The sequence below is a fragment of the Scatophagus argus genome, chromosome 16 (assembly GCF_020382885.2).
Source record: "Scatophagus argus isolate fScaArg1 chromosome 16, fScaArg1.pri, whole genome shotgun sequence".
In the NCBI taxonomy this organism is placed as follows: Eukaryota; Metazoa; Chordata; class Actinopteri; family Scatophagidae; genus Scatophagus; species Scatophagus argus.
The window spans coordinates 12,635,955-12,662,065 of record NC_058508.1 but is presented as its reverse complement, the minus strand read 5'-3'; the positions used below and the strand labels follow the sequence as shown (position 1 = coordinate 12,662,065).

Below are 26,111 nucleotides of genomic sequence, written 5' to 3'. Positions count from 1 at the left end.
GAATTGCAGATTTTGTATGTGTTAATACATGATAGACATGAACAGAGATAGAAGAGATTTTAAGTTTAAATCTCCACCCAACTAGAAAAACTTATCTTACTCTGTCAATTCTTTTCATAAGTCTTACTAGCTTCTTCAGAAGTTCATTTTTTTGCTCTAATCTGTTAGCAGCATGGCCCTGGAGATGGCGAGGTCAGTCCGTTATTTGTCAGCCAATTATATATCTGAGTAACTATATGACAGTTTGCCATACAATTTTGCACAGATGCTCCTCTTCTCCTGGGAACGAGTCCCACCGACTTTGGTGATCCCCTGACCTTTTCTGTAACACCACCATTAGGTTGACATCTGTGCTTTTAGTGACATGTTTCAAAAACTATTTGATGGGTTTATGATGAAAATCTGTACACATTTGCGCCCCCCTCAGGATGAACTGTAGTCACTACCATCCCATCAAATCTTTAATTTATACAATATAATTAGATTATGACCAAATATCTGATCAATTCAACTGTCATTTGTATAATATTTGAATGAGTACATTCAGTATGTTAGCCTTGCCATTGTGAGCACTTTAATGTCCTGACCTTAGCATTGCTACAAAGCACTGATGATAGCAGGACTGCAGACTCCTTGTTCTTGTTATATTTTGAAGCTTAAAGAATCCATTTTGTACTATATCATATATCTTGGTAGTTTCATTCAGATCGTGATAGTCGGCGTGGTTTGGGTTTGGTTTGCAGAAGAGCCTGATTGTTTTTTTGTTTTGTTTTTTTTAACATATGCTATGTTTTGATTATTTTAGTTTTGTTGTCTCTATTTACACATTACTTTTATTGTCTGATAATTAGTAATTAAAATAATAATAATTAAACTCCTTTATCTTCATCAACTGGAACTGTGCTGTGTACTTCATCCTAAAACAATGGCAGAACTGACATCGGGTGTGTTACTGGAGTTTATTACATTTAGAGAACAGTGATTACCTGGAGTGATACAAGGTGCATGTCAACCAGTACAGCAGTCGCTAAAAGTAACATCACTTATAAGGTTATTAAACGGTATGTTCACGTCACAAAACACATGCTGAATAATTCAGTGCATCTCTTGCTGCTTCTGGCCCTCTGGTTGTTAGATACATACAGCAAGCGCTTTTCTATTTATGTCAACAGAGAGCCACCTTGTGGATAAATGAGGAAGTCCACGCAGACAGATTGCAAGCCGTGGTCTAGAGTAGACTGAGGCTATATGGTTGTTAAGATAGTTTTTCCTTTAGGACATAGGTATTATTATGAGACAAAATAAATGAAGAGGCTGAGCTACAAGTGCAAGACAAAAATCTTTCCAATTCCCTGTGTTTAAGATTAATTTGCCTGTATTTCTCCATATATACCTGAACCAATACCCTCCATGTTGTTCAACCCCACCTAACGTGAGCCCATGAGCGGTCGCAGCCAGCCAAGGTGGCGCGACACTTTCTGGAAGATGTAGCCTTGAGCGCAGTCGGCATCTGCCGGCTGAATGACCACCCCAGTGAGGAAGAACACCCCCCTGTACAGGGTGAGCAGAGGGCTGCCGGAGCTCATGGTGCAGTCGACACTGGTTGGGGCAGTGGTACAGCCCATTTTATTGGTCATCAGGTTGGGGTTAATCTCCAGACACTGAGGTAGGCTCTTGTACCCCAGTTGGTTGACGATGAGCGAGCCTTGGATGGAAGATACCTGGTTGGGTTTTTTCCAGCCGGTGATGATGGCTGGGAAATCCTCTGTCATCAAGATGCTCTCTGCAAAGTCTCTCTCTGGCAGACAGGCAGCAATAACGTTTCCCTTATAAATGATGCGGTCACGGAGCTCAATCACGGCCACGTCATTTTCAGGACGACCCTCCACATAACGCGGGTGGGCATGAACTGTTTTAACGTACAGCGTTTGCTCTCCATGTCCAACAACGCTGCTCTTGCCTGAGGAGGAGCAGGTAAAATGACATTCAGGCGTTTTTCAAGCTTGTGCACACATAATCACATGTAGAGTCGCAATGATTAGCTGATTGATCAATCAGCTGATAGACAGAAAATTACGCCTTTATGCAGTATTTTGACTTGATTTTGTCTAGAAACATTTGCTTGTTGTGGCTTCTAAAATTTGTGACTTACATGACTGTAAACTGAATATATTTTGGATTTTTGACTGGTGGTAGGACAAACAAGACCTCTGAATTAACCTCTGAATCTACACAAATTTTTGTGGTACCAAATGTGTACAGTATTCGTTATATTTCCCTGAGATGTGATTAAATGAGTTGAGCAACACTAAATTCCATCCAATGAACCCAAAATAATGATAAAAACCCCACATCTGACAAGACTAACTGTGTAATAGCTACGTAATGTATGAAACCAAACCCTAAGCCCACAGCAAATTTGCAGCAGGTGGGCCATACCATCAGCTGTGTGAGGTTCACTGGCATCGGGAACATTGATAAGTATTTAAATAAAACTCCACGCTGTAGCAGTAATAGTGGTAAAGTAACATGTTTTGTCTACTCACCGACAACCACCTGGAAGGAGCTGTATTTCTTGGCACACTGAGCCGAAGTCAAGACCAGGTTCTCTTTCAGAATGACTCCACTGCAGAAACCTGCGGATTCTGAACTCTTCAGGAGAGCCTGCAAAACAGCAGGATGAACTCCAATGACATGCAACTCTGAGACTTTAAATCACTGATTGAATAAAAACCAGTTTACTGCGACCTGCAGCGTGTCACAGTCTGTGTTCCTACCTGCCAGGGACACTCTGTAGAAGTACAGGGAGCCCCTTCAATGCTGCTGCGCATGCTGCTTGACTGTCTCTCATTCCACTTAATCATACTGCTCACCTTACCACATGGATATCTGACTGAGAGAATAATGTCAGATGATTACTTTCTCTCATCTCTAACGGACAGAAAGAATATTTGCAGTGGAGTTTAGACGCTGTTTAAGGTGTTCCAGCTGAGCAGCTAATCAGGGCCGTAAACAGATGATAGCTGTACACTTTTCCCCTGTGAATGTTTGTTTGGTGACACGTACATCTGACTCACAGAGGTTAGCCTCATTCTCTAAAAGACAATCTGGCACAAACTGGGGCTTGGCTTATTCAACAAGGTAGGGTGCAGGACAAGAAGTGTGTGCATGCTAGGAAGATTAGAATTTAGAATTTAGCTATTTATGCTAAAAAAAAAAAAATGCATTTAATTTCAGCTGGAATTTAACAGCAGAACCAGACTTACCTGCAGGCTCGCACTGATTCCTGTCCGACTGACTGAGCTTCCATCCCTGTGCACAGGAGCACTCGTAGGATGTGTAGCCTGGTTTACAGAACTGGGAGCAGCCCTTGTTCTTCTCCAGGGTGCACAGAGTCTCATCTGCATCATGGAAGCAGACGGGGAAGGTTGCAGCACCCACACACCAAACGGGAAGTGAATTAAAAATGAAGATGCTGACACCTGCTCCTCACCTTTTTCACAGTGGACCCCCGTGAAACCCGACTTGCAGACGCAGTCGTAGCCTCCCACGCTGTCCGAACACATGGCTCCGTTTTTGCAGGGCTTCTCTGCACACTGGTCTCCATCTAAACGCAGGCAGCGAGTCTATCAGAATTTGTGATGTGCTGTGCAGTGATGGAAAATCATTTTACCACAGCACTTACCGACATAGACAGCCCAGAAGATATCCTGCAAGAGAACAAATGCAAGGTAAGTGCACAGTCGTAGCTGCAGACTGAAGCAAAAAGGAGGCACTGAGGAGGCTTGAGAAACAAATGAGGGTGAAGGTAACAAATCCTGGAGCTCACCGTGCGGTAGGAGTCCTGAAAGAAACTTCTGGCCTGCTCGTAGGTGCACACTCTCTCCATGCAAGCCTGCTCCAGGTTGGAAGGCACACTGCTGTCGGTGTTCCTCTTCTGACGGGAGATCACTGAGCTCGCCTGCTGCTTGTCCAAAAACACTGGAGGAACAATTCAGGTGTCAGCTGGTTTATCCACACCAGGGTGAGCTACAGACTTCATTTTGAGCCAATAAAAAGGATTCAAACTGTGCAGATCTTGTGTAATTTGCAATTACAGTTTCTACAGTTTCCTCCTACAGTGACTGATGAAAAATAAATAAGACAGCGATCTTCATGAAGATAATGAACACTTTCTCATCCGACAATGAAAAAGGAAATTGAACAATTGAAAAAAGCAAGAACAAATGAAGAAAAGTGAGGACAATAAACCGAACTAAACAAACCAAACATGCAGTATCTCATCAACTGACGGTAAAGTTCATATTTATTAAACCCTGAAACTCTTAAAAACAGAGCTTCCACTCAGTGCAGAGGAGAGACTCTGACATGTCCCACTCAGCATGCTGCCGGCTGACCTCCTTTAACTCCTGGCCTCTCTTTCCTCTCCCTGAAGCTCAGACTACATCATCACGGACTTATCTGGCTCCACGCCGGGTCCCCTCACCTGTCTGGGGGGTCTGAATGGCTGCCACAACCCCCACCAGGAGACACAGCAAAGAGACAGATGTGGTCGAGGAGCACATGGTGACACTGAAGTGTGACCTGAGTCAAGCTGTCGGCGCAGCAGGGATCGATGTGTACTCCTTCAACCAAGACAAGAAGAATACAGACGTCATGATGACAAAAGACAGAGAGATGAGGCTGAGTAAGAAGTCAGTATTGTTTCATCTCTAGAGGTTAGAAGATAAATCAAATGCTATTGCCTCTTTCTGGCAGCAGGTGGCGCAATGTTTTGTTTTTTGTACTATGGACATCTAAGTGAATGCTTGGGGAGCTCTCTCTGACCAGATGCATTTGTCAATACCACTGTGCTACTTGAGAGGCTTTGTTTTTTTTTAAAGGACCTCATCAACATCTCAGATATGATTGGCCTCTTTCTTTGGCTTTGTTAAAACTTCACGGCCATTTCTAAAACATCATATTATTTTGAAGGGGGGCAACATGAGCCGCTAGAGACAGCTGGAGTGTAGAGTTTTAGGACTATCCGGGGTAAAATTAACTGGAAGATGATGGCCCATCTCTGGTACCACAACAATAAGGAGACAACCTCATAATCCATCCACCCATTTTCTACACCGCTTATCCGTCAGGGCCAAGACAACCTCATAATTTAACTGCCAATTAAGGATCACGCAGGTGGTTTTCCATGTTTAAGCTTTTGCATTAATCTGTAGAAAACTCCAAATTATCAAACTAAACGTGGTGCTGTTTATTCAGTTGATGTTTTTGATTTGTTTCTGTTTCATTACGTTTAATGCTTGGATATGTGTCACATGACCGTACAATTAAATTATTAAACTACAGCTTTTTTTCATTTGCCCTGTGATTTTCACCTGTCCTGGTGAACAATGACATCACAATTCATTAATAAAACTAACTCAACTCGCTCAAAACTCTCAGTCCCAACGAAGTGTAGTACGAGGGTGTAAATGTGAATAAATATTACTAGGTTTTGTTTGCTCGGGGCTTCGTGAAGAGGCAGTAAATGGTCTCACAGTATCTCCAGTGATTGTGCAGTTTTCCTGCAGCAGGTCCCATACTGGTGGGCCTTACAAACACTCTGTTCACACACTGCAAACAAACTGCGAAGGCCTCTTACATAATCTAATGTACATTTTCACCACAGTGTGAATTTCTGCTTCCAGACTGTGTCGCTCTCACCGGCCTGATAGCGTTAGCTCATCTGACGTTACAAAACAAAGACGTAACGCATCTTGTGCGCTGCACTAACAACCAGGATGTTTTGTATCTAAAAGCTGCTCCCATCAAAGCAATTACAAATCCGTCAGTGTTTTCAGGGCGGATCACTTGAGCAGACCGTCATGGGTCTGAGTTACCGCTATGAAACAACAACAGGCAGTACGTACCGCTCCGGGCGGGATGGACGGATCAATGTACCGGTCCGGCCTGCTTCTGAAACGCACAGCAGCCTCTCTGAACGGATCAGGCCTATCGATCCAAAGTAACGGATGATGACCACATCCAAGCCTGCTCACTCACCCACCCCTCATTGTTTACTGCCTGGAGTGAGTGTAATGACAAAAAGCAGCCGTTAGAGGGCGCTGTATGACAGAGCTGATTCTCACTGTGCAATAGGGTACTGTATGTTGCCCTGCAGGACAAATACTCACATGTATTAGCATAAAAATATGCACTATATAGACAAAAGTGTTGGGGCCCACCTCTTTATACTATTGAATTCAGGTGTGGTATAGATCTGCTTTTCAGGGGTTCGGGCTTGGCCCCTTACCTCCAGTGAAGTGAAACCTTAATGCTTCAGCATAACAAGACATTTTGGACAATGCTGTGCTTCCAACTTTGTGGCAACAGTCTGGGGAAGGTCCTTTTCTATTCCAGCACAACTGTGCCCCAGTGCACAAAGCAAAGTCCATAAAGACATGGTTGGGTGGGTTTGCTTTGGAAGAACTTGACTGGCCCACACAGAGCCCTGACCTGAACCCCACCGAACATCTTTGGGATGAGCTGGAACGGAGATTGCGAGTCGGCCCTTTTGGTCCAACATCAGTGCCTGACCTCCCAAATTCTCTACTGCATGAATGGACAAAAATCCACACAGAAAGACTCAAGCTGCTACAGCTGTAAATGTATTTAGAATGCAATGTCATTAAGTTCCTGTTGGTGTAATGATCAGGTGTCCCAATACTTTTGTATTTTTGTATTTTGTGTTTGTATTCTATATGGCGTACTTAATTGCTTATGATGCAGGAAGGTCCACTATAGAATCACGTAGGCCTATCTTATATTGTATCATTGGGTTGTAACTACTGATGCATTAAAGTTTTCATCACATTAATGTTGAAGCTAGTAAAGATGAAGCTGGGAACTGCTGGTTACTGCTTGGGGATCTTCCCCTAAGATTAATGTTTTATCTTCATCTATAAATTACATATTACATAACATATATATCTACAAATTACAACAGTGATTGTATTTAATTAAGTTTTGTATTATTAATTCATTGAATAATTGTAGAGGAGTAAAAAGGACAATATGGTCTTCTTAGAGTCAGTGGCAAGATTGAGTACATGACCTGGAGAACTGTACTTAAGTGGCCTAGAAACTGGTACTAATCTTCTATGCGGGTATTTCTATTTCATTCAACTTTGTACTTTTAATCCATTTAAGAGTACAATATTGTTCTTTTGGCAGCTATATTTTGTTGCTTTTTGGCTAAAATCTTACATAAAATCATACATTTAATAAGTTGATAAAATGCTAAATAATCTTTGCTTGTGATCTCTTACATTAAAACTGTGTCTAGCTGGGACTTCTTGTCATGTTTCAGATGTCTATGAGTTATTAGCAGTAAGACCAAAAAGAGCTTCTCCCTCTGAGCCTCTCAGATGATTACATTTAAATGAATGTTTGGGGAAAACAAAAAGTCTGAAAAATGAATCAAATTCCTTCATTCTCTCATTATACATCTCAAAATCCCCCATGAAGAAGAAGCTTTATTTGTCTGTACAACACATTGAAAATTCTTCTCCGCATTTAACCCACTCCTGAGGAGCAGTGGGAGCGGCGAGGGGCAACTAACTCATTTTGGTCAAGGGCGCTGAGTCAGTCTAGCTTCATCTCCAGCAGCTATAACAGTAAAATACTGCTTACACATTGATGCATGGGTTTTAATAATATAATATGCTATCAGTCACAGGTGACAATTTAGTAAACATTTAGCTGATAATACTTCTGCACCTTTACTTAGGCAGGATTTTAAATGCGGGACCTCTACTTGTAATGGAGTATTTTTTCACAGCAATGTTCATATTAATACTCAAGCAAAGGATCTGAGTACTTCTTCGTCAATGTGAAAAGTACAAATAAAGGTGAAACATGGACTGAACCTTTAGGGCTACTCAAGCATGGTCTATATTTTTATATAAATGTATCATTCAGACCAGGGGGAGTATATATTGTGTATTGTATATAGGTGTGGAAATAATGCAGAAATAGGCTTTATGCCTTTGTGACTAGAAAGCGCTACATGACACATGCATACTCACACATGCAGCTTAAAAGAATCAGGACCACGACTACTATTTTCCCCAGCTGTGTGACAAGAATAAGAACCACCTCCGATGTGCACACTTGATCAAACAAAATGGGATGCTATCTGCTGTGATCAATAGGAGAAGCCTCACTGCAAACAAACACACACCAGTTGAGACAAACAAACAGCTAATGTCCAGATTGGGGCTCAACACAAATCAGCTAAAGCAGACAAGTGAAAATCAAAGTGGACAGGAGGATTAGATGGAAACTGTTGAGAAACTGAGAGCAGAGGATGTGAAGTTTTTGCCAAAGTACACAGTGAGGACCGGTGTTGTATTTCATATCTACAACAGAAATAAAAGCTAGAAAATTTATTAGACATCTAGCCACCATGTAGAAGTACTGCACATTCAAAAGGACAGTTCACCGCAAAATCAAAGATTCATGTTTTTCTTCTATGCTTTATTTACTATTTTCCCCACAGCAAATCACAGTGAATAAGGAAACGTGCCTCTAACAGAGCCTCTATTGCTGCTGAGTTTCTCAAACCTATTTTTTAAATTCCCATCGAGTTCTGTTGTATTCTAAAGAAAGGCAGACATCTCTACATCCAATATCTCCGAAACTTGAACTGAACTGTCCCTTCTTAGGGGTTATTATCAAACACACAAACACAATGATATGAACTGCTGAAACTGGGCCATCAAGGCTATGCTTTTAATGCCAAAGATCCTCTTGAGTGGCCTTATTTCAATGGGATTGTTTGTGAGAGCAATGTAATTTGCAGACAAGGCCGTGGGGCTTTAGTCTCAGCTGCAGCCGTGTTAAATGTCTCCATTTCCCAAGTCTAATAACAGAGGTATTATAAGAGACCACTTGGACCAGCTGGTCCCTGGTGCTGGGCAGGGGCAGGAGCTGGACTGCCCAGTCCAGGGAGATTCACCCCTGGTTGGGGAGCCCCTGCCCTGGCCTGCAGAGCTGCAACTAGATGTGTAAATGAAAAAGATTGTGTAATTTCCCTTGTGGTTTGTGGTCTGAGGTGAAATTCACAGTTGTAGAGTGAATGCATGTGTTCATACATGTGCACGTTTTCTGTTGACTCTGTGAACGTGTGCGAGAAAGCATATACTGTATATGCTGGCTTACAAAGAGCGGTGGTGGAAAGCTCTGCATCCCTCCCCCGATCATCCATCTCTTTCTCTCAGTTATGTTTTATTCAACATCCCCGTCTTGTATTGTCTCTCACATTCTGTCTCTATCTTGCTCCTATTTCTTCCCTCTCTTCTCATTATTCTTTGAATGTGGGCTCTAAATTGGAGGTGAGTAGGAAAGAAAGAGCTGCGCACCGCTCACGTGTGACCTCACTGACCTGTTCCTCTTCAAACCAAGGGTCCAATTTTACAGGAACACTATACAAATAGCTCAGCCTTCACAGAAAGCATCTATAATTAATGCCACCTGATACTTGACAACTTTCTGATGGATATAACAGGCTGGATACGAAATCCCCGGGACTCCCTTCATGTTGAAGTCTTGATTATTCTCCCTGCATCTTACAGCCTCTTTATTTACTGGTAGCTCAACAACTGGATGATTTTATATGTATTTATTTTTCACAGACACTCATTGTCTCCGGATGATGGATTGTTCCAAATTTGCCTACCCTGTGACTTTTTATCTCGCATTATAATCAGGTCAGTTTTTTTAACCAAATACCCAAACAAATGATGATATTCCCATCAGCCTCAGTTGTGCTTTGTGTTTGCTTTGTTTTGTTTTTGTGCTAATTAGGAAATGTTAGCATAGCTAGCATCTCAAACTATGATGGTGAACATTATGAAGAGAACAGCCAAGAGAAGCAGCATGTTAGTACTGAATGGTTGACAGTGCAAAGTAGTTGTGCGTATGGCAGGTGCTGGCCTGATAGATGATGAAAATATGAAAAACATGAAGAAAGTCAAGTCTAAAGAAGAGCATGAACTTGAAATGTCATTTATGTGTGTATCAATAAATTGCACTTAATCTACAGTATAAGAACCTTGTCATATTTCTTATTGTTGTGGTTGGCATGTGAGCGTAGCATTTAGCATTTAGCTCAAAGTACTGCTGTGTCTAAGTGCAGCAGCTAGTCTTGTTCCTGTCAGTTTTACTGCTTTACATCCAGATATTCAGTGACTCTCATATGCAAGCAGCCGCATAGATCAACTCTGCTCTGCTTAGTAACCAACCATAAATGTCAACATGGCACCAATGGACAAGCATTTCTGTGGCATTTGAAGTAATAACACGTGTTTGGTGTTGCACGTTTGTGCACGTCTATATGTGAATGTTCAGTTCGGTGAGGACGAGACAGCGTGAGGTCCCCAGCCAATGTGTATAATGATGATGTAATGGGTTAATAACACGTACACAGACAGATACACACACACACAGTGTCACTCATACACACGCTCTAACGACCTGCACAGACTCTCCCTACCATTGACCTTACACACATATATCATCATAGGAAGTAATGAGATCAGGTCATGACCACACTACATAACTAACAATACACAACAGCCATCACCTTGCCCTGGTTTGGTTTGCTCCGTAACACCACATTACAGTTGCACATCAAAAAGACCCTCGCAAGTGTACAGTATCTGTTGTCCTACACTGAATCCAACTGCCAACATCATCCCACACGCGCAACACAATCACGCCTATATCAAAGCGCCAGAAGATTGGGAATAATCGAATTTGTGTGACAAGGACCAATGATGATGTTGTATTAAGTACTGGAGAGCAGGCTGCCACTGCCCCTGTGGGGGTCTTTCACAGCTATGCTAGCTACTCTTGAAGAATCACTTTCCTCTGTCCCACATTTCTCTGTGATCAATTCATGTCGGCTGGCTATGTTTTATTTAACGCTTAATCGTGGCGCTCCCCTCCCTGCGTCCCCTGCAGCTCATTTGGTCACATGTAAGAGAAAAGAATTAAAACCACGAGATTGCTACTTTCCACTCTCCTCACCTATCCTCACTCTTTTCTTTCATTTTCCTGCATCTGGTTCAAGTGGAATTCCACAGAAGCAGGTCAGCCATTTTTGGACAGTTACTGTAATTGGTTGTTCCTTTCACACAGTGCTCTTCATCTGACGAGTGGAAGCTCCAAACAGGTTTGATTCTCTTTTGTGATCCTTTGCTTTCCACAAGCTTGGTGACTCATGTGATCTTTTCTTCCACAAAAACCTCTTTCTCTCTTTCTTTCTCCCTTTCTCGGCGTAAAGCTCTTTAATCTCGTCTGCCCTCGGGTCTATGTCACGGCCACATGCGCTACCTTTTAAATGATATATTGTGCCTCGCTCAGACGGCAGAGCAGAGCAGAGCCTGGTTGTGTTTCTTCAGACATGTGGAGAGGAGTCGTAGGCCTTGATTGTGCTGAAGAGGCACAGAGACAGCAAAGACACAGCTGACAGCTCTCTAAATGGACTTGATGTTTCACTGTACTCATGCCAAAGCTGCTCTGGTGTCTGCTTTCTGCACTTATAGCAGCTCCTCTCTGCCCGTGCTGTCACACAGCCCATGTGCAGTGGCTCATCACGGGCCGACTTGTGTTGAAACACAATATGTTAAACATTCAGGATTAACTGTGTTTGATCCACCTTTATCAATATGGTATATTACATTATTGTATTATGTTAGTTATTCACTCCCGTGTGACAATACAAGACTTCCATACTTCTGCTTCATCAGTTAGTTATCAGTCATGTTATCTTCAGAAAAACATCACAATTGTGAAATATTTTGCACCATAATTACTTAACGGGCACCACAGTATTGTTGTCAACCATTCAGTGCTGTGCTCAGTATGTAGCCAGTATTAAAAAATTTTATTTTTCCTTTCCTCTAAAACAGTTGTTACTTTGTTGTACTCGGTAGTCTCCACTGTACTTAAACCCACAGCTGTGAGTGACCTGAGATCACTTGCCACGTCTGAAATCTGATTGGCCACCCCCAGGTGCCGGCACATTTTCCTGAGCTATGATTGGTTATGCCTGTTCAGAGGTGGGACTTTACTTACTATTTTGTTGTTGCGCTGAAGATTTGAAGTCTTTCACGATTATGAGAATACAATAATTTTCCACGAAGGGTTATTTCTTTTGTTGGAATTTTATACTCTAATTGTATGTTTGAATATGCAGTGTTTTCTGTATATCCTAATTTCAAAGGTACGGTTTCTTTTCTTTATTCTGTGTTTTGCTTTTCATATTTTTGACTGGTTGATAGACTAAACAAGCAATTTTAAAGTCTTTTTTTTGTTCTCTACACTGTCAAGAGGAAATAAGAAAACAGGTCCCACAACTCCTCTCCCATATTGTGTGTGTGTATTCTCTGAACAGCTACATCGCCGACATCAGGGCGGTGAAAGCAATGCACTGCAGCTTAAAATGTTTGGGGAATAAACAAATCACATTGGAGAAATGTTTATTGATTTGATTTTTTACAGATTTGCATCAGATCGCCGTGATCCGCAAAGTCGGAACACATCACATTTCTCTGACTAAATAACCAAGGGATGTATTGTAAAAAAAAAAAAAAAGGCAAATTAATGTTGCAAATGCCTGTCAGTTGTAGCCCTGATAAACCAGAGACTGGAGTGTTTCTTAAGAAGGAATATTTCTGTTTTTCAGTGTCAGCCTTGTGCTCATTAGCACATTTTAGCTGGAGATTCAGACAGTTCACACTGCATGGCAAATTAGATTGAGCAGCCAGTCTCAACCCCCACTCCCACATACACACACCTACACACGCTCTTCCAGTCACATGTATTTATACTGTATGTAACGTTTAAAATATGCAAATAGGTCTGTAGATACTCGACTTGTATGGTTGCGCAGTCATTTGTGAAAAAAAATAAATAAATAAGTCACTGAAGCATTTGCAGAAAGACACAACCCAATAAAGAGACACAAAAATATGACGAGGGCTAATTCACTCTATCCTTTTTCCACAGTCGACTTAACCTTGCATTTATCTTCACTCATCTGTCACATCTGTCTCCTTGTCATTTTATTGTCTCTTTGTGTTCACTGCCCTCAGACAGGAACATGCTATCCCTCCTTCTCTCTCTGAGCATCCCTCCACCTTCCTTCAGCCTTTCTCCTGCAGCGTCCACTCTCGCTCTCCGTCTCTCTCCCTCACTTTCTGCTCTCTAGCGTACCCTTGCTCGCTCTCCATCCACCTTCCTCTCTCCCTCCTTCTTTCCCTCCCTCTCTCCTCTTTCCTCCTCCTCCTCCTGCTGCGCTCTCGACTCGCTCTCATTCCCCCCTCGCTCACACACTCAGGCAGCATCCTCCCCTCTTCACTTCTACCGTCACACTCACCTCTCTCCGCTCCTCTCGCCTCCTTCCTCTCCATCACCTACTAACACATATCATCTCTGGCACCCCCCTTCACCCCCTGCCCGCCTGTTGTCTCCCTCTCCTCCTTCTCTTCCATTCCTCTCTCCTTCTCACACACTCACAACCTTGCTTTCTTGTGCAAACTCACGGGTACACACACTCATGCTGATTGGCACCCAAGGACAGAGCACCCTCTCTCCCAAACCGGCGACCAGGAGGTTTCTTCGTGTGGCCAGGTTTCCTGACACTGAGCTCAGCTGAGGAAGAGGACAAGGAAGAGGCCATGGAGCACAGTCACATCTTCCCTGTTTTTTCCCCAAATGGAAGCACCTGGAGCCCAGGACAGCCTCCCTCTGAGGTTGCCCAGGGATGCCCTCTCGGACCACTGCCTGTCATCTACTACAGCGTCCTGCTCTGTCTCGGCCTGCCGGGTAAGAAATGTGTGCCCAAGTGTGTGCTTTATTTGTGTGTGTCTAATCACATTCAGCTCTCATTCTGTGTTAATTTGCTTTTATTTGTGATTAGAGCCCGCTTAGGAGGGTTGCTGGAGTCACGCTTTGCATCTTGATTTGCTGTGCTCTTGTCTGCAGGTTTGAGTGAGTGTGTGTCATTCACAGCTGTTCCCCAGTGTCACCCTTCGCACACACAATGTTGATTTGTCATTCTGACCTTGTGGCAATCACTTGTGCATGCTTACGTACTTTGTATGCTTTCAGCTGTACGTGCGCCTGTCTGTTCGGAGTTTGTTTGTGCTTTTGCCTCTTTAGTTGGAAATATTCAAATGTCATTTGAGTCAAAACTGCAACTGTGCGTGCAGACCATCATGAAATCCACGTTATTTTTGAAAAATCTTTCTTGTGTGAATCTGGATTTGTTAAAAACGTATGTGTGTATGACAGATTATGTGATGACACAAGCTTGACCTCTGTGTGTGTCACATGTTTCCTCTCGCTGACCTGAATTAAAGACACTTCCTTGGTGTGTCTTCACCACTGACTGATTAGTCCGTTCATAGCCACTGAGAAACCCATTTACCGCCTCTGCCCCACTGTGTGATCTATGAGCACTGACCTCGTTTCACGCAGGGTGGCAAAATGGTGTGTGCATATAGATATATATATGTGTGTGTGTATATGTGCATGAGTGTGTGTGTGTTTGCGTGAGATGGAGACAGGAAACCTGGAGGTCAGATGAAAGAGGACAGGTGCTGATGCCTAATCAGAGATTGAGGTTTGTATCTTGAAAGCCCTCTGGACTGTCAGATGCACATCCACCCTGCTTCAGCCCATTACAGAAATGCTAGACTCTTTCTAGAGTCAGTAACATAAAGGATAATTCAAAGGTTTTACTATTTAACCTTGAGTTTAAGGCAAGGTTTATTAACAGATTTGACATGAATAAATCTACAGCACATGTCTTTAATCAATACAAACTAAGACTTTTGTTTTGCTTACCCTAATAGCCCTGTACCCCCTTTCATTTGTGTGAGTGAGATATTATCAACAACCTAAGCTGTTAGGGTTCAAAACAAATCTGCAATGCAAAGTGAAAAGCTTCTGTATGCCAGCGCTGCAGCTACTCCACAGATTTGCAGTCTCAGTAAAAGTAAAAGTCTGTCTTTCTGATCAAATCTCGCCTAATTATTTCTCACGGACAGCAAATCAAGTCCCGCATACCCAGCTCTCTCTGCTGAAGTTTCTCCCGCGTGGTCTCAGACGTTTTATTCAATTCTGCCGCTGAGTCAAATGTGATTGAGACTGTTTGCTTAATCACTAAGTAACAACAACCTGAGAGTTTAATGCAGTCTTACAATAGTTGTCTGAATTAATGGCAGAGTTGAGCTCAGCAGGCTGAGACATTGCAGCAGAAAAGTTCGACTTATTCAGTCATTATAGCATAGCTTGTCCCACTCAAGCTGAATCATGAATGTTTCATGAGTGCGGCATGTGTAAGTAGTAGCGGTGTGACCTACAGACCCACACATATTTAACACTGTCGATGAACTGGAGGCTGTTACCTTGATTACCGGCCAACGTTTCATTAGTTAAGAGCAACAGGGCTTCACAAGAGGAGTCGTCATGTCTGCATTTCTGAGCTTTAAGCTGCAGACTGAGGTGGGTCACATCAAGACGACAGATTTGAAGGGTGAAAAGCAAGATGAAGGAAGGTGAAGAGAAAGGGGATTAAGCAGGTCAAGTGGTGGGAAATGATTACTGTTTGAATTCGGGACACGTTAAGACAAAAGCTTGGGATGGGGGGGGAGACTGGAGAGCATGGGAAACAAGGACACTCAGAAGAAGATGAAGAAGAAGAAGAAGAAGAAGAAGAAGGAATAGAGTCACGAGTGCAAGCTCTGAGCAGTAATAGAGAGAGATTAATAACAGCAGCACCAGTGAAGTAGCACCTTTTGAGTCCTGAGTGGGGGAGCTACAGACGACAGAGCCGAGACGAATTGCCACATTTTTAATTAATCGCTAACTCTCTCTCTCTCTCTCTCTCTCTCTCCACGCCACACTGGTTGAGACAGAGCAGACGTGTGCTGGCATAGCAAACAGCACAATGAAGGGGTTGGCTCTTTGCCTCAGTCTTTGACATTTTGGGATTACAGAAGTGAGCCCTGCTCTTTGTACAGTAAGAGTACTGTGTCTCAAAGCACTCACTGCTAAGACAAATACTGTACTTTGAGCCTGTACGTTGGATGTCGAGTGGTCTGTTCTTTGTGTGCGGCATAACTGGGTGTTCAGGTGTAGCTGCTTTCGTCTCCCTGCACAATCAGTTAGAGACTTTCTATGTTTTATTTTTATTTTTTTTACCTTTTGAGGGCTTGAATATCACCTATAGATGTCTGCATTTGAAGGATTTGCAAATATACTAATGTGAATGAAAATGCTCCAACAACAGCATAAAGCCACTAAGAAGATTAAATTAAATTCTGCTGTATTTTAATGAATAATATAAAATGTGTAATTGTAGTTATTTGTTTAATTTGATTTATTTAATTAGTCATCAGGCTCCCCTAAAATACAGCTTTACCAGTAGCTGCATTGTATTGATTTGTTTCAGCAGCATACCAGCAACATGTTTTCTTCAACATTACATGGTTTTTAGATGTACAAAATTTATATTTATAGCAACACCTCATTACCTAATTTCTTTGTGTATGCAAACGTTGTGTTGCTTTCAAGTGCTCTGCAAAGTGTTCTGTCACACTAGGATGGCAAGAATATTTAATATCTGAACAGTGGTGGAAGGTTTGTATGCAAAGTTGTAATATGCAAAGTTACCAGTAAGTCATCTTGAATATTAAAGTAGGTGGTAGTAATGTGCATAAAAATATGTGACTGGAAGAGCATTAATAGTTAAAGCCACAGACCAACGGACTTTGACATGGGAGACAAAACAGACAACAGTCTTGTAAGTGTGACCTTCACACTGTAACATGGTTGTTATTGTAAATATGACAGCAAGTGAGCAAGTTAACCCAAATCTCAATGTTTCCCTGACCCCAACAAAGTTGTTTTTGCAGTTAAACCTGACCAAAACATAAACATCAGATACCACTTTTAATTTTCAAAACAATGATCACCAGGCCCTGGAAAATAATGTTGAACCATACGTGTCATTCTGGAGGGCCTTTAAATGATGTATTCTGTCATATAAAGTCAGAGGCTTTGTTAGAAACGGCATGTGTGACTAAATAACACATCGAGTATCGTTTTCAGTATTTACAGCCGGTGAATAAAGCTGGTTCAGGGGTCAACACGTACTCTAAGTGTGGGACGTGGACTACGTGACAACAAGTGGTCGTGCGGCGGGGAGATGTGTGCCCTTGTCTGTGTTTTCATTTGCATCCTGCGAGGCTCACATGCACATGTACGTGCACGTGCTCACATACTCCGCACTGTTCGGCGTGTTCCTTGAGGCATCTTGCAGTTTGTGTGGCTGTTCAACAGTCAGCAGTGTGACTGGCTCACTCCTCCCACTCCTACTTATCCACCCACCCAAGGGGAAAAGGTCAGGGATGTTCGGCGCTAACGACCCCCCTGTTCTGCGTCACAGTGTAGGCCAGGTGTCAGCCGCTACTTAATGAAGAGATGGGCCCCATCGATTTTCAGTTTGGTCTATTGATCTGTCAGTCTGCACCAGCAGCAGGGCATCTGTGGTGGGATGCAGGCTTGTTAATAGATCCTATCACTCTAAATGTTAGAAGTTTGAGATTAGGCAGGTGTGAAGTGGAAGAGGTGGAAAGGATGTGAGGGAGGTCTGTGTTGAAGCACGGACAGTGGGGGGAAAGAATATTTCAGTACATCTAGTGGAAGAAGGCTGAGATTTTAAGCATCTGGGTTGTCTCCAGTTTGGCGTTTGGGAGAAGACAGGAAGTGAGGGAGAGAAGTGATGAGAGTGTCAACTTGTCATGGGGGAGACGAGCCAGAGAGGGTGCGGGAGGACAGACGGGGGCAAGAGGGGAGGGAGGAGTTGTGCGAGGCAATAAATCAGTGACGTTGTTGATGCTATGACAGAGCTGACTTTGTCTGACCAGCTGACAAAATTGCTGCTGAAAACACAGCAAACACAAATCCTAATCCCTCTATGTTTTTTGGCCTTCTTTGAACACCAGCAGTGCATCAAAGTGAAGATAATAATACTGCTGTTCCCTGGACATGATTTTATGTGTCATTTTTGTCCATCCATTCGCCACACTTCCCTAACCCTTTCTTTCATTTAATGTTCCTCCTCTACTTTCTACCTCACTCCAAATAACTTCAATGCTTTTGTGTGGGGTTTTTTTTTGTTTTGTTTTTTGCTTTATTTGTTGTTGTTTATTTGAAGCTGAAACATCATAAAACTCTGAGAGCATCCAAGGGCACATTGTAATTGTTAGCAGTGTTTACAAGCTCTTTAAACGTGATGAGCTGAGTTTGTCAGTCTACAACGCAACATCACAGGCAGCAGTCCTTGATGTAAGGACGGCCATCACCACCAAACTTTGCCTCACTGTGGCCTGTCTGTAAAATAAATGGCTGAAACTGTGAGCAGAGGCAGAGCACTGCAGTAGCATCAATATCATTAGCAGCAGCCGGGGCGTCCTTCTCTTAATATGCCTATTAAACCTAAATACCCTGTTTCAATATATGTTTCTCATTTTCTCATTTCGGCTCTATTTTCCTTATTGCATCTTTCTTTTGCTTACGAGCTTCTTCCCCATTAACTCTCAGATCACACATCAGGCTTATGCTCACAATAAAATGTGTGTGATTGATAATATCACATTTGCATGCCGTTACAAGCCTGCTATTCAATTCAAATTAGCAATAAGTGGGATTTCATTCATGGCAACATCAGGATTTCTCTCTTGATTTTAACAGTGTACAGATTCTAAAACATGTCAGTAAAGGCATATTTTTATCTTCAATGTATGTTTTTTTTTGTGGCTTTATAGCAGAGATGTGCTCCTGGTTTTTGTTCGGGTGAAGTAAGGAATCGTCCTGTTTTATGTCCGGTCTGACACTTAGAGAAAACAAAAGGGAAATGGTTGTCATCAGGAACAAAGTGCCTGTGACCTTTGAAGCAAGCTTTGATATTCACCCCCTCTCTGTCTCTCGCCTCTCTTCCTTTCCTCCCTATCGGCTCACTGCTCTCCTCTATACCTCTCTCTCATTCTGTTTTTCCATCTAATCCTCCCCTCTAGTCCCTCTCAATAACCTGCTCTCTTTTTAACTCTACCTGACCTTCCTCAAACCGCACCTTCCTTTGCCCTCCATCTCTCTGTCATCCTCTCCTCTTGTCTTATAAGCCACTGGATAAGCCGTCAAAGCCAGACCTCAATTTCTTCCAGATGACGAAAAACTTAATTGCAGTGCTTGCTATCTTTTTTTTTTTTTGTGTGAGAGCATAATCTCCTTTTTGCAGTGTTTCATATGAGGCCCATGAGAAATCCTAATGACTAGTTTGCTGGGAGGTATCAGCATCTCATGTTTTGCCACCAGTTTCGAGGGGTTAAGCTGCGCAGTGTCATTTGTCGACAGCCCGTCTGAACACGTCCCTTTAGAGATGGGATGAGTCAGCCTCGTTACACACCTCAGGGAGCACGCTGTGCCTTCTCTTTTCCCGCTAAACAACGTCAATGGCCCTCGTTATGTTAGAGGAGCAGCAGGGGGAGCAGAGACACAAAAGCACTCCCACACAAACGGACAGAAGGGTCACCCATGCAAATACACATACACACACACACAAACACAAGCAAATGTGCTCATTATCTGTCCTACAGGTCATTCCAACCCCCCACCCAGCTGTAGACAATAAGAAAAAGAAAGGGGAAATTTTGCACATGTCTCCGCCTGAATGTCCGTGAGTCCAGGCATTAGATGCACATGTCTCTGTATACATGAATGGATGCCTCAGTGTATGCGTTTTCCTCATGTCTCTATGCTGTGTATGTGCATGAGTGTGCATCTGTCCAACTCATCTGTCCCCACTCCCTGCTGAGACCTCAGCCCTGCATGTGCCACCTCATACCCGCAGAATGCCGAGCAAATCCATCCTGCTCCAGCGACCCCCCCGCCCCATCCCCATCCCCGCCTCCCAAGACAACGCAAAGAGCAAGAGTCAATTGAAATGAATGGGCATCCCAGTGCAAGCTGGCTAGAGCTAAATGGAAATGTCAAGCGCGCCACAGATCCCTTTTGTCTGTCTGTAGAGGGCACCGTCTCACTGGGGAGCCCAAACAGAATAATACCCAGTCAGTGACAGTCAACATCTCACTGTTTCCATTTCATGTCGCTTCTCTCTGTTGAGCTGCATGTGGAACGAGAGGCACAATAGAGAAAGTGAGGCACTGGATTAAAGGTGAAGTACATTGTGCAGGATTTGCAATGGATCTCCATCAGGATATTTTTGAGTAGCACAGAGCTTGGCAGCAAACTTTTCCTGGTAACACTGATAATACTGATTCAATCCCATCAAGAAGATGCTGACGGCTGTGTGAGGTGGCTTGAGGGAAATGACGGTGTCAGTAAGACCGGACCAAAGAGACTCTTAAAACAAACAGCAGGTCAAATCGAGAAACAATAAAGCAACATAGCAACATGTGTTTAAATTGAATTCGAAACAACCAAACTATGAACTATGGTTAGGCAATCTAATAACTAACATGATTGATTTTTCTCTAGCGAGGGGGAGGAAGTTCAGGATAGGTCCATGTGGGGATTTGTGGGAGGGCAAATTACACTACAGCACCAACAGCATGCTGTAGGCTGTAGGCAGACACTGTCAATCAATGTATAGGGAAAATATCAACCATAAATGTCAGATTTTTGTCATATTTTTTAAAACAAGCAGACATTGGTTACGCCTAGTCACACACATTTCACATTACAGAGATAACATCTTGTTTATTCTACCCAATATTATTTGTCAAAACCCACAATGCAGCAAGTTCAACAGTTTGGTCAGAAATTCAAGAGGTTATATGTTAATATAAACTTGAGCCGCTAGCAGAGATGACCTTGAGGTCTTGTAAGCTCACTTCTCTCTCACTTCACACCCTCAGATTTTAGTCCTGTTTTCAAACTTGTAGTCGTCAGCCTCAGCCTACGCTGACTCAATATTGTTTAGCTAACATTACCCTTTTTTTTTTTTTTTACCGAAGCTTGGCCAAATAAATAAGGACACTGGTCATCTTGAAGCACAACACAAGCTTGGAAAATAGTGACATTAATATATCTTCTTTAAAATTACCTCATTAGGACACAACATCTAAACTTAGCCAGATCTGCTCGAAAGGGAAACGAAAAAAAATAAATTTTGAAATGCAAAATGTGTCTTAAAAAACCTAGGGATATTACACTGGGAATTTCCAAAACAAGCCTAATGGACAAACAGACTGAATCAGAGAGAAAGTGGATCACGAGTGGCTAAAGCCAAAGAATCAATAACTCAAGATTCAACATGAAAGCAATTTAACTTGCCTGTGTAGAGATCAGTGTGGCGTACAAGCGGGAGTGACTGTGATGGTGTGAGGTGCAGTGTAATCCAGCAGCCCTACATGTACACATATATTGGCTTGTTGAGCCTTGTAAACTGCTTTGACACCTCATTTATGGTTATTGATAGATTGTGTGTTAATGAATTGGTGCATCCCTAATGATCTGTGTGTTTATATGTGTGCGTGTGTGCAAACATGTGTTATGTGTGTGTGTGTGTTCTGCTGCACATCCTCCAGTCTGGCAAGGACATCTTTAGTCATTATCTGGAGCCAGCTTTGTAATTTGTAATCAGCTGATAGTAGCTGAGGCTGTGAAGTGTGATGTACCAGACCTCAAGCTGCCATATTTAATCCAATCCCAGATCTATTACTGCAGAGGGACAGAGCCACGGAACACATGCACGCACACACATGCACGCACACACACACACACACACACACACACACGTATAGACAGTGACGGCTGCTAAGTGCATTGATGTCTCAGCGATGCAAATCAATGTCAGAGGCATCTTTAAACAGATTGGACGTGGCTTCATGCTGCACCAGCACGTTTCACTAAATGGAGATGGTTAGCAACACTATAGGATGGATACATTATTGTGTGTATTAGATTATTAATTTAGGCCCTTGAAATAGTACAGCATGAAATAGGAATCTTTGGATTAACTGGAAAAGTGCTGATGCCTCTGAATATTACACTACAGCTCACGTGTATCCAATGTTCCTAATGTGCAAGCGCTAACACCCATTTCTTTGTGTTTCCTTCTCCTGCAATGAAAAACAATCACCTGTAAACAGAATTCATGCGACATTTCTTTCCTAAGGAAACCATTTATATCTAAAATGTCTCATACACAATGAAGCTTATTCTTGACCTTGGGATTAATACACGTTACAAAGTAAATTAATTAAGATCCTTTAAAGGCACCCTGTGCGGTTTCTGGCCACTAGTAGCTCTCTATGAAAAAATGCATCTTTGATCTATTTATTGTGATTTTTAAAAAGCAAATATAGGGCTAAGAAAAACCATGAAGAAGATGACTGTTCAGAAGAAAACATGCATGTACACAACGATTTAGGTTTAGTAGACCTCAAGGATTCAAGCAATGTGTTGTCATGAGAAATATTGAATTAAACTGTAACTTTGCTTCAAAAATAAAACAAAACTCAACTTAAACTAGTTTTTCTCGGCTTTTAATTACATCCTATGACCTAATGGGATGGGCACAGGTATAGGGTGGTACTGGTGATATACTGAAGGACACCACTGACCTCCAACACCAAAGAAAGTTATGATCTCCACCCGCTGCACCAGCACTTGTTATCACATGACTCAACCTCCACAAGTGAAAAAGAAAGACAGTGAGGTTAGCCAGGTTAGCTTTTAGAAATTTTTATGAAACAAAGATGAATTAATTTTTCAAAATTCATAAAAATCATCTAATCACTATCTTAAATGATTAGAAATATAATGATTACATTTTCATTAGACAGAGACAACATGTGGTGTATGGAATGTACACTACTGTATGCCTGTCCTTGAGGTAATTTAGGAATTGTTTTTACCAACAATGAAAATGTTGTTTAACTTAATTCATGTAACTGGTGTGACTCTTTGGTCTTAGATTTTACATCCTGCTAACGCGACAATGTAAACTTAAGCAGTGTCTTGTTTATTGCCTCCTCCAGGTTTGCGGAAAGCTTTGAGCACTCTCAAAGCCTGTAAATTCAGTTGTTGGAGACGACAAGAATAACCTGGGAATAATATGCACATCCAGTGACATGGGTGGGAGGGGGGCGACACAGTAGGACAACAAAGAAAGATAATGTGTAATGAGCCTGTTCAATTCAATTGTCGAACTGCAGTTCCACGTGAGAGGCAGAAAGCTGCACTCCACCTGTCTGTTGCGGAGACATGGAGGCCATGCTTTGGCAGCAGTGGGATAAATCACATCCAGGCCTTTGTGTCCACATGCTTTTGTTGGCAAAAAAAAAATGAGTATTGGTCCACCTTGTGGGATATTTAACTGTCCTGTGATAGGAAGTGAGTTGCAATAAGTAAACAGAGGGAGGTGAGGAAAACATTTAATTTGGCAAGGTGGAGAAGAAGGTATGATGGTATATGTTGGGGATATGGAGCTAAGATTGAAAAAGAAAAGCAGGCAGGGAGAGATGGGGTGTCCTTGTGCTTTGTTTTAGGAGCTAAATTGCCAGCGGCAGGCAGTAGTGAACTCAGCAGATTGCCAAGGCTGTGATGCTGCACGTTGCCCTCCTGTTTTTGTTGAAGCTTTACTCTTTATTAGAGATAACAATGTGACCAAAGGCAGAGGCAGGTGCCGCCGGAATTACACAGCAGGTGTAGATAAAGGGGGAAAGGGAAGGGAGCAATAAACAGGGAGAGCTGGTTGAACATGGTAAATACTGACTGGGGATGATAACAGATTTGATTATTCTTTATATGTATTAGCAGGCTGAAACTGAAATAAAATGTGGCAAAGACTTCACCTGAAGTGCTCTTCAATCTCTGTGGTAGCTATGAATGAAAATTTTCACACACACAAATGTTTTTTTGTCCCAGTCTTTGTGTATATTGTGTATCTCCACTTTTCAATTGCCTGCCCACTAACACTCAATTTTTCTGTTTCCCTCCCTGCCCTAACCTGTGCTCATTCCTTTTCCAATGCCATCATACTTTTTCCTTTACAATCATTTCCCTATTTCCTCCAACTCTCTACTTTCAATCAACTTTCTTCATCCTTCCTCCCCTCCTCCCCCCTCCTAGCTAACATCCTGACAGTGGTCATCCTGTCCCAGCTGGTGCTGCGCCGTCAGAAGTCCTCCTACAACTATCTTCTGGCTCTGGCAGCCGCTGACATCCTAGTCCTACTCCTTATTGTTTTTGTCGACTTCATCTTGGAGGATTTCATTTTGGCCACGCCGCTGCCTCTGTCACTAAACAACGCAGTGCAGGTTCTGGAGTTCTCCTCCATCCACACCTCAATCTGGATCACAGTGCCTCTCACCATTGACCGTTACATCGCTGTTTGCCATCCACTACGTTACCACACGGTCTCCTACCCGGCCCGCACACGAAGGGTGATATTTGCTGTGTATATTGGGTGCTTGCTCTCTGCAGCTCCTTATTACTGGTGGCCTGAACTGTGGCACAGCCTGCCTGGCGTGGGAGGTGGCGGTGGTGGAGGAGGAGGAGGAGAGGGCAACAGGAGAACCGTGGCCCAGCACGTGCTGGTGTGGGCCCACTGTGCCACCGTCTACCTCCTCCCTTGCACTGTCTTCTTCTCCCTTAACGCCGTCATCGTACGTAAGCTGCGCAGACGCCGCAGCTGTTTCCGTCTGCGTGGCTACTCTACTGGCAAGACCACAGCCATTCTTCTCGCCATAACCTCCATTTTTGCTGTTCTGTGGGCACCACGTACCCTCATGATCCTCTACCACTTCTACTCCCCTCCTCCAGCCTCGCAAGGTGCTGGGCGACTGCTCCACGTGCTCACTGATGTGGCAAACATGCTGGCATTGCTCAACACCGGTGTCAACTTCTTCCTCTACTGTTTCATCAGCAAGCGTTTCCGGGGCATGGCGGCCAATGTACTACGAGCCCTGGTTCACTGCAGGAAGCAGCCACTGCCATTCTATGCCAGCCACAACTTTTCCATCACAAGCAGCCCTTGGATCTCACCAGCCAACTCTCATTGCATTAAGATGTTGGTGTACCAGTATGACAAAAATGGGAAACCCATCTGTATTTCCTCTTGAATCCTCAGCCACCAGCAGCTGCCCTACCCTAAATCACTGGGGGACATAGTTGGGCTTTGTCACCTTGGTGACCAGCTTTTCCCACATGGAAAGCATTGAAAATGTCAACACACTCAGAGAACACAGAGGTGACAGTTTAGCTAGCTTTGAGCGATGACAAAGTTGTAGTCTAGCAAGGTGGAAAAGCAAATAGCAGGTATTCACCGTATTCACAAAAGCAGCAACCAGCATCAAACTGGTGCTGACTGTTTCCTTCATGCAAAAAAATAAAGCTAATGACTGACTGCTGCATGAGTGAGTGAATCCAGATTCACAGACTGATGAAGGGATAGTTTCACCATCTTTAATGAACTGCCATTTGTAACAGTGCTAAAGTATAAACTGATGGTTAGATTAATCCTTGGTGAAGCATCAAATGCTTGGTGACAGAGGTTTCTTTATGGACACTCTCTGTTGGACGCCGCTGCCAACGGTGAAGAGCTTTGAACAGCTGTGTCTTGGTCTGCTGGGAGTCATTTCCAGGAAGCAGAAATCAAGTCAGAGTCTGGGCACGAAACATCGCACCTCAAGGGGTGATTCACTCAGGCAGAGCCATCGATGGTGTGTCCGCTGCCCACAGCTCTGACTGTCTCTCAAGCAATGTAAAACAGCTCTGTCATTTCCAGTTTAATATGCAGAGGAGTCTCAAAGGCATGTTAATTTGGGCTTTTATAAAACGAACAGCCCTTCAAGACTTTTCTCATGTGTGCTGAGTTCATCCTGGCAGTACAGGTCACCTACAAGTTGGCGTTTGCTATGGAAGACCAAGTTATCTCACATCCAAGCTCACAGTTCTTCGTACTGACGAGTAGACACTCTGCTTATTGTTGGTTAAATATTTATTAATGGTAGACTTGACTGTTATTGTAG

The 26,111-nt window shown here is 43.0% G+C and overlaps 2 protein-coding genes across 2 annotated transcripts; one reads left to right on the top strand and one right to left on the bottom strand.

The window, feature by feature from the left end:
- Positions 1-945: 945 nt before the first annotated feature.
- proza (protein Z, vitamin K-dependent plasma glycoprotein a) lies at positions 946-6,077 on the bottom strand. The gene is made up of 9 exons (XM_046416358.1): positions 5,910-6,077; positions 4,487-4,625; positions 3,830-3,981; positions 3,686-3,710; positions 3,494-3,607; positions 3,267-3,401; positions 2,778-2,893; positions 2,547-2,664; positions 946-1,960 (listed from the first exon to the last, which is right to left on the bottom strand). The coding sequence occupies exons 2-9, from the start codon at positions 4,563-4,565 to the stop codon at positions 1,428-1,430; spliced, it is 1,272 nt and encodes a 423-aa protein (XP_046272314.1). The 5' UTR covers positions 4,566-4,625; positions 5,910-6,077; the 3' UTR covers positions 946-1,427.
- A 7,547-nt stretch (positions 6,078-13,624) lies between these two features.
- Positions 13,625-25,628, top strand: gpr139 (G protein-coupled receptor 139). Its single transcript, XM_046415887.1, has 3 exons — positions 13,625-13,872; positions 17,876-17,878; positions 24,211-25,628. Exons 1-3 carry the CDS (start codon positions 13,725-13,727, stop codon positions 25,200-25,202), a joined length of 1,143 nt encoding a protein of 380 aa, XP_046271843.1. The 5' UTR covers positions 13,625-13,724; the 3' UTR covers positions 25,203-25,628.
- The last annotated feature ends 483 nt before the right edge of the window (positions 25,629-26,111 follow it).